The 9,466-nt window shown below is 38.4% G+C and overlaps 1 protein-coding gene across 1 annotated transcript in view; it reads left to right on the top strand.

The window, feature by feature from the left end:
- The first annotated feature begins 849 nt into the window (after window positions 1-849).
- ZNF280C (zinc finger protein 280C) overlaps window positions 850-9,466 on the top strand; it is a 65,625-nt gene continuing 57,008 nt past the window's right edge. The window contains exons 1-2 of the mRNA XM_017863978.1: window positions 850-1,037; window positions 9,258-9,304. Coding sequence (XP_017719467.1) covers window positions 9,274-9,304 — 31 coding nt within the window. The 5' untranslated portion in view covers window positions 850-1,037; window positions 9,258-9,273. The remainder of the gene's footprint in view (window positions 1,038-9,257; window positions 9,305-9,466) is intronic.

Below are 9,466 nucleotides of genomic sequence, written 5' to 3'. Positions count from 1 at the left end.
AAAAAAAAAAAAAAAAAAGAGAGAGAGAGAGAAATGAACCAGTACTGCTGTAAACCTTGCAGAGAAAGTTGGGAGAAGAAACTTTTACAGTTCAAAGCAGTGTCTAGAAAATGTTTCTGTAAACAGTATTTTGGCAAGTGCTTTTCCTGTAAACGTATTTACAAGTTCTAGTGATTCTCCCGCCTCAGCCTCCCAAGTAGCTGGGATTACAGGCATGCACCACCACGCCCAGCTAATTTTGCATTTTTAGTAGAGATGGGGTTTCACTATGTTGGTCAGGCTAACTGGGCCTGACTGGGGTTCAGAGAAGGATGAGGGAAAAGAAGAGGAGGAAAGGGAGGTGGTCTCGAACTCTTCACCCCAGGTGATCCACCCACCTCAGCCTCCCAAAGTTCTGGGGTTACAGGCATGAGCCACCGCACCCAGCCGTAAATGTATTTTCCTTGGCATTTTGTAACTGCTATAGGCATCCATATGGCAATTAGAAGTAACAGACAAGCAAAACCATGTTTAAAACAAAACGTGTTAAAAATAACTAGTATTTTCAGACGTGTTTCAAGTACAGTATTTCTAAAAAACAATATATATATATATATTTTAACGTTAGCCCTCACACACAAGGAAGACCCGGAATTCATGTTTCTCTGTAGTTAGGTACAATGTGTTTTTTGGGATGACAACTCCAGGTTAAATAGAAGGTTTGCTTAAAAGAGCTGCATCCACGCTGGTCAATTGCACTTGCTCGGCCCCCGTCGACGGTAAGTAAAGTAGCTGCACAAGTAAGTACCAGCCGTCCGTGGGCGGTTAGAAAAGGCCCCGGATGTTCAGGGGGTGGAGTCGGCGTCTACCCATGAGGCAGCGCGCGCAGTTATATACTCCTTCCCCCCCGGCTGAGGCGCCGGTTCCGCGCTGGAAGTCTCTGCGGGAGTCGCTGTTGCTGAGGCTGTCGCCCGAGGTTTTCGCGCTCCTCCCTTTCCTCCTCCTCTTTCTCCTCCTCCTTATCCGAACCCCAGTCAGTCCGATCTGCTCTGCTCTCGGTAAGCGGCCCCCGCCCCCGCCTGTGCCGCGCGGAAGCAGGCAGCAGCTCTCCCGCGCGGCCGAGGCAGCCTTCCCCAGAGGGCGGTTCTGAGGGCGGCGGGCTGAGGGTCTCTATGCCGGTGCGGATCGACGGGGGTGCGGGGGAGGGGACAGGCTTGGCGGCGTGGTAGCTGGTGGGCCACCATCTTGCGCCGGGCCCTGAAGGGGGAGGGTTTTCTGAAGGTAGAGCCTGGCGGCCCGCGGCGGGCAGTGGTTTCGCGGGCCGCGGCAGCTGCGGCAGCCTTCTCATCTCCTCAGTCCTGCCGGTCTGTTTCCAACCCGGTTTGGGCTTTTCTTTCTGGAGGCAACTCCCTTTCGTCTTTTGTACGGTTGATACTGATGTTTGACGGAGACCCGCCCACCCTCAAGTCTCTTAAACGAAAAGAGACTTGAAGGGATTCCGAACTTTCAGGCGTCAGAGATCCTGTGACCCCTTCTTTCTGCCCAGGTTCCCCTCACACAGGACCGGTCATTCCATGCCCACAACCTTGTTCTGGCCAAAGGGACTTCCCTTCTCTGTCACAGAAATCGTGCCCCATTCCGTTATTGTCTAGAGGATAAGAGCCCTGAGGAGAAACGTGGAGTTAAATACACTATATTCTAACTAGGAGGTTTGCAGGTTTCACTTAAAGAGATGGAAAAAATTATGCTGAGGTATACTCCTGCTCTAGAGATGGAAGGAGTTCCTCTCAGCTTCTGTCTGGTTTTAATGCTTTTAAGGAGAAATTCGAGAGGAAAATGTCAAGTGAACCAGCTTCTGCAAGCATGGGAGACCCTCATCCAAGGGATTCTCTTTGTTTGGAAAGATGTTAGTTTTGTGGAGTTTTTCAAATCTGCGACCTTACATTTTTTTTACTATTGCTTTCAGGTTTGCACTATAAGTTGTAATGTCTTTTAGTGCCCCTAACATAAAATTGAAACCTAGAAGTAGAGTTTTAAACTACTCTCCTCAAAAGTCTCCTCAGTATTTGTGAGGTATCCTGGTTTGGGGGTTACTGTGCAAACTTAATCTCCTTAAGCAGAAACTTTACTGAGCCTACAAAGGCACTGCTTTGCTTATTCAATTAGGGCTGTGTACCTTTGATGTTTCTACAGCAGCACAAATTCCATTATAATCGTATCTTGCATTTGTATTTTTCATTGGTAGCACCCCTTTTGAGATGGGCTGTAGGGTGTTGATAGAACTGTTTGAAGATGAGGAAACAGCCTCAAGGACAGAACTTTACCGAGGTCATGTCCCTAGGAAGTGATGGAACCAATTCTTAAACCTAGGCTTTCTGACCTTCATCTAATGTTCAGTTTGCTATATTATGTCTCACTTTTTGTGAGAGTGAGGTGGTCACAGAATAAGCAAGGAGGCTCACTTAAAATTTTAAGAAGTATTATTCAATTCCCTTTTCCTTTATATTTTAAGGCTTCATTTTTTCTCAACTTTTAATACTTTAATATTATTTCTAAGCATGTTGAAGAGTTGAAGAAGTAAGTCTCAGCTACTTGGTTTTCAGTGAGTTTGTCTTAGGTAATGATTCAAAAAGATTTGATTTCCTCAGTAATTTTTTTTTTTTTGGAGACGGAGTCTCGCACTGTCGCCCGGGCTGGAGTGCAGTGAGTGGTGCGATCTCAGCTCACTGCAACCTTTGCCTCCCGGGTTCAACCGATTCTCCTACCTCAGCCTCCCGAATAGCTGGAGTTACAGGCGCCTGCCACCACGCCCGGCTAATTTTTGTAATTTTAATAGAGATGGGGTTTCACTATGTTGACCAGGCTGGTCTGGAACGCCTGACCTCGTGGTCCACCTACCTCGGCCTCCTAAAGTGCTGGGATTACAGGAGTGAGCCACCGAGCCCAGCCTTCCTCAGTAATTTGAATCAAATATGTTTGTCTAGATTTTTCTTCCCACTGCTCTGCACAATCAGAGAAACATCATTAGGAATGAACTGTAGAAATGACCCCTGAAAGTATAGTGTTCGTCTAGACTTTATTCTTTCGCTGCAAAGTAGTTTTCTTTTAAGGAGTATATGTTTTTTCATTTTTTTGGTTTCCTTTTTAATTTTTTATTGGCAAATGATTGCGTGTATTTATGGGGTGCAATGTGATGTTTTGATATGTATACATTATTGAAAGAGGCTAACATAGCCATCACCTTACCAACTTGCCATTTTGTTATGAGAATGTTAAAAATCTATTTTAGCAATTTTGAAATATACCATACATTATTAGTATTAGCTGTGGTCACCTTGTAGTGCAATAGATAGCTAAAACTTACTCCTCCAGTCTAATTGAACTTTGTACTCTTGGATCAACATCTTTTCCCCATCTGTCCCACCCCCGAACTCCCAAGCCTCTGGTAACCATCTTTCTACTCAATGTTTCTATGAGATAAAGTTGTTTAGATTCCACATGTAAGTGAGATCATACAGTATTTTTCCCCAGAGACTGATAAGAGAATCCAGCTGCTTTTTATTAAGATAAATATTAAAGACATTTGCAAAAATGTAAATCCATGTTACTTTTCTCATTAGATTTCTTTTTTAAAAGTTATTCTCATTAAAATGTATTTTTATTAACTTGTAATGGGCTATAAATATTTTTAAATAGAAAACTTTGAAATCTGTCTCAGTTTCAATTCAACTATGGGAAATATTCAACACATACTGTCCCATATAAAACATAAAGCTCATTGGGGTTCTCAATTAAGTTTTTAAGTGAAAAGAAATCTGGGACAAAAGGTTTTGAGGAACTACTGATGTGGATGCAGTTATTTATGATATGATTTTAATTGAGCTCTTTATGTGAACTAGATTTGTTTTAAGTGCTTGTACTCATCAACTTATGGTATGACTTCAGGTAAAGAAGGAGAAAGTTGAGAAAAATATGTGCAAAGTAACTGTTCAGTAATATTTCCATGTCTTTATTAATGTTCACACTAGCGCTGCAAGGAAGGTATTACTGGTTTCGTTTTTAACAGATAGAAAAACTAAAGGCTTACAGAGTTAATTATACTTCCTTATAGATTTGGAGCAGCCAGAAAGTGGTAGACCAGAAATTCCCACTCAGGGTTTTTCAGTCCCGTGTCCAGTGTTCCCATCAATGCATTTACTTGACATTTTCCCTGTGGATAAGTTTACTTCCTATAAAAAGCAAATTAATTAATAATACATACTTCTTGAGGTTACTTTAGGAAATTAGTGACTATAGAATATCTTATGAAACTTACATAAGGTATTTACTATACAGATGGCTTCGAAAGGCCAGTAATTGTACTTCGTCTTTTCCGCTGTTATATCTTTTACATAGGAATTATAATAAAGACTATGCCATATAAAGCTTTACCCTGATATATAATACAAAACTTATTTGTAGAAGTATATTTTATTATAGTGGCCCTATCCCAAAAGCCTGACATAAAATGTTTTAAAATATAGGCAAACTTTGCAAAGTATTAGCTAAGTGAGTTTTAAAATCCTAGTGTAAACCAACTATTTCTACAAATACGATGAAGTATGAAATTAACAGAGACAAAAGTTGAAAACAATAGGATAAAAAATAATAAAGTATTAAATGTCTTCTCAAAATGTACCTGGACTTATGTTGTCAGCCTTTCAAGAAAAAAAGATAATTTGCATAGTATAAAAACTTGAGACAAAGAAAAGGTGAAGAGCCTCTATTTTCTTTCTGAATTGTATGTGATTTCTTCCCAAAACCTACTTTGAAAGTTTCAATCGTTTAGATGCCGGCGAAATTGTCTAAGGAACCAAGATATAATCCAGTTTTCTTGGATTTCAGTACTATACCAATTCTTGTTATAAAAAAAAAAATTTCACAGACACCTCTGAACTTCAAATGTTTGAAACATTCTCAGAGTTCTTACACAACCATAAAACAAAGCAGTCAAGTGAAACTACAAAATCATTGCCATTTAAATCAGTTTTCATATATTGAATATGTATTTTGCTGAGTCACTGCCTACTTGTATGGAGTTTTTCGTACCTACTTGTATATACTATATGTATACATTCCCTACTTTATATATATAAATAATAGCAAGGTTTTTTATTTGAACCCTTTCAGTACCTTCATTTCTATAGCTAACCGTATTTTCATTGCCCTTCATTTAGTGCAAATGCGTCATTTAGTTATATAAGGTGGTCACCCAGGGAATCCCCAGAGCAGGCTTATGTTAATTTTTTTAGATAGCAAAAGATAGCAAAACAAAAAGAGAATTATATTGTTATAGAGCTCTCTTGCACAACCTGGAATATATCTATTTTCCTGAGAGGTCTGTTGACCCTGGTTTGAAAAAGAGGTAGTCCATTGATGAGTTTATTAATAGTTTTAAACACTGTTGCCGGAAACTTAGCTCAAAGTAGATTAAACCAAAAATAATTATTTTCTCTCTTAACTGAAAAGCTGTTGTGGATAATTTGCTGCAGGCATGGCTAGCTTCAGGTGTTTAAATGGTATCATCAGGACTTGAATGTTTACCTACTCTCCCTTTCTCTACTCAGAATCTTACAACTTTGCTATCTTTGTTAGGTTCTTTCTTTGGTACTTTTTCTCCACATCACTCCCAAGCTTATATCCTACCAGCTGATTATTTTCTTTCTTTTTATCTTTTTTTTTTTTTTTTTTTTTAAGATGGTGTCTCACTCTTGTCTCCCAGATTGGAGTGCAGTGGTATGATCTCGGCTCACTGCAACCTCCACCTCCCGGGTTCAAGCGATTCTCCTGCCTTAGCCTCCTGAGTAACTGAGATTACAGGCACTTGCCACCACGCCTGGCTAATTTTTGTAGTTTTAGTAGAGACAGGGTTTCACCATGTTGGTCAGGCTGGTCTCGAACTCCTGACCTTGCGATCTGCCCTCCTCTGCCTCCTAAAGTGCTGGGATTACAGGCGTGAGCCACTGCGCCTGGCCTTATTATTTTCTTAATAGCATTATTGAGATACAATTCATATAGCATACAATTCACTTATTTGAAGTGTGCAATTCAATGATTTTGTATATTCACAGTTGTGCAGCTAGCACCACAATTTTAGAACATTTTCATCACCCCAATAAGAAACCCTGTACCCATTAACAGTCACTCCCCATTTCCCACCAACCCTCCCAACCATATGCAGCCACTACTCTACTTTCTGTCTATGGATTTGCCATTTCTAGACACTTCACACGAATGAAATCATACAATATATGGTCTTTTTGACTGTCTTCCTTCATTTAGTGTAATGTTCTCAAGGCCCATTCGTATTATAACATTTATCAGTGCTTCATTTCTTTTTATTACCAAATAGTATTCAGTTGTATGGATATATCACATTTTGTTTATCCATTCCTGAGTTGATGGGTATTTGAGTTGTTTCCACTTTTTGTCTCTTGTGAATAATGCCACTGTGAACATTTGTGTGTGAATATTTGTGTGGACATATGTTTTCAGTTGTCTCCAGGAGTGTAATTGTTGGGTCATATGATAACTCTGTTTAACTTCATGAGGAACTGCCAAAATGTTTTCCACAGTGGCTGCACCATTTCACATTCCCATCAGCAGTGTATGAGGGTTCCAATTTCTCTACATCCTTGCCAACACTTGTGATTATCTGTCTTTTAATTCTAGCCATCCTAGTGGGTGTAAAGTGACATCTATTAACTATTCAAGTGTTTTTTATTGTGGCAAAATACATATACTATTTACCATTTTAACTATGTTAATCTATTATTTTTAACTTTTGTAGAATAAACTCTTGTAAAACATAGTTGAGTTTTAGATACATAAAAGCTGAAACCAAAAAATAACTATATAGGAATTATTTATACAGGCAGTCTTCAAAAAAATGAATGGGTTGTGTTCAGTAGGTGTTTCCTGAGTCAGTTATTCAGAATTCATTTTTTTCCCCCGGAAGAACAGTGTATTAAACATGGGTATAGTGTCTCCACCTGAATCAGTAGCTGAAATATGGAGTGTTCTTTCCTCTTGTGCCTATTTTGATGCCAACTCTGAGTTGCAGAACCTAGAGACCCTCCGGAGTTGCTATTATGGGAGTTCTAAGATGCCCGCTACATATATTTGCTGGATATTCCATTTCTCTGACAGCTTACTTAATCCCCATACAATTCCTTCCCCTGCCACCAAAATTCTGATGTGGTGACTTTAGGGGTTTTGTGATAGTTTTAGAAGGCTGCAGTCCTTCCCCAAAGGAATCCATGCAATTGTATGTATTTGTTTATTTTAAAAACTGGAACTAAGTATGGTAGTATTCTATTGACGTGTTGTCCCATAGAAATTCCATAGCTGTGTCATCCACTGCAGTAGCCGCTAACCACTTGTGGCTTTTGAGCACTTGAAATATGGCTAGAGTGACTGAGGAGCTGGATTTTTATTTTTTAATTAAGTTGAAGTAGCCACATGTGGCTAGTGGCTAGTGGTTACCTCATTGGATAGCACAGCTTTGGACTGAAGTTATGGCTCTAATGGCATCCAGAGATTTCTGACTTTTTAGAGCGTTTATGAGCATACCAATTAAGACTTTGGTGGCTGCATTGAGCCTCAAAAGCTATCTCTATAGCCATAGGCAGTAAATATGACTTGTTTATATAGTCTACTTGTATGTTTAGTAATCATTTTAGGATGGTTATGCTAATAAATATTTTATATGATCATTTAATTAAAGTGTTAAGCCAGGCACAGTGATGTTCACCTGTAGTCCTAGTTACTTGGGAGGATCACTTGAGCCCAAGAGTTCAAGGCTGTGGTATGCGATGATCAGTCATGCTTGTGAATGGCCGCGGCACTCCAGCCTGGGCAACATAGCGAGACCTTGTCTCTAAAAAATAAAAATTAAAAAAAAAAATGTGTTACATGAATCTCATAGGCTGTACAATTGTGACTTTAAAAAATTCTGTGCTCTTGGTAGCAATAGATCCTTAATGTTGAGGAAGAATTGTCATGTATTTACGTGACGTATGTATTACCTTAATTCTAATTTAGGAACAAGCACTAACCAAGTAGTTGAGTTTGAAGAGATTTGAATAGTCAGACCTCAGAACTAGGGACATGTACCTAATTACAGAATTCACTAGAGAATCTTGTATTAGAAATCCAAACGTTTATACAAGTAACTTCTTCTGGAGTTAAAGTAATATTTTCCCCTTTGGTCTAATTCAGTCCAAATAATTTGGAATTAGGGAAAGTTTGCTTTTGCCAGTTAGAAGATAAAGACAAATGTGGAGACTGAATTAGCTTTGTATATCCTACTTCAGATTTCTGATGTTTGATTTTTACCTTTTTTGTTTTATAACTGAAATAGTATTTTAAAAGTGTGTATTCTGTATGTAGAATATATGGTATGTGCAGTGCATGAGAACTCAGGATACAAATTCCCGTTTTAGAAAACAATTCGATTTTTTTTAATAATGTTTAACGGCTTTTTGAAAATCCTGAAGAATCGTAGGCAGATTGTAAACTTCTGAAGGCAAGGACTATGACTTATTCATCTTTGTATTTTCCCTAGAACCTAGCACAGTACTCTGAGCACAAAAGGCAATGAGCAGTTACTTTATAGTGAATTGTTCTGTTATGCAATTTATCCAATTTTCTGTTACTTTTCGGTTCAGAGTTGATTCAAAAAACTAAAAATATCTAAATGTATGTGTTTTCTTATAGTAATAATATTTCTGAAACGTGAATAGGAATCAGTTAAAGATTAATGTCACTTAGCATTTCAGAATTCAGATTTACTAAAACATATATTACAGGATAATTACTCATTTTTGCATAAAGATGCCTTTTGAAGTTTATTTGTAATCTGATAACTCCGATTTCTTCAAGTAGTAAATTACAGAATTCTGTATGTTAAATGTATTCATTTGGGAATGAATCAGTTACAGAAAATGAATTACCTGTGTGTATCAAACATATCAAACTCAAAAGGTGGGCTTTTGTAGGAGAAAGAGACTAAATTAGTGTGCATTTAATTCAATAAAATCCACACTAGTAGTAGACATCTTCATTTTAGAGGGTGGAAAACTGAGACCTGGCTTACTATCTTGTCTGGAGTCATATGGTGAGTGTGCTAGAGATCAAAATTAGACCCAAAGATTTTGGATCTCAGGTTTCATGTTTTAGTACTTGGTATTACTTAAAGTGACTCATAACATTGATTGATGTCATGTGTTGGTACTTAGGTGACCTTGCAACTTCATGGATGACAACAAACCTTTTCAACCAAAAAGTAAGTATTTCCGTTGTAGTTGATACTAATAGGCATGGTTTTTGTACTGTAAACCTTTCGAAACAAAAGATTAGAGACAGAAATGGGCACATTTTCTTAAAAACAAATATTATTTATTTATTTATTTATTTATATTTTTTTTGAGACAGAGTCTCGCTCTGT

The sequence above is a fragment of the Rhinopithecus bieti genome, unplaced genomic scaffold, assembly GCF_001698545.2.
Source record: "Rhinopithecus bieti isolate Rb0 unplaced genomic scaffold, ASM169854v2 scaffold_75017, whole genome shotgun sequence".
NCBI lineage: Eukaryota > Metazoa > Chordata > Mammalia > Primates > Cercopithecidae > Rhinopithecus > Rhinopithecus bieti.
Note: the sequence above shows the minus strand (reverse complement) of the source record. Positions and strands in the feature narration are given on the sequence as shown.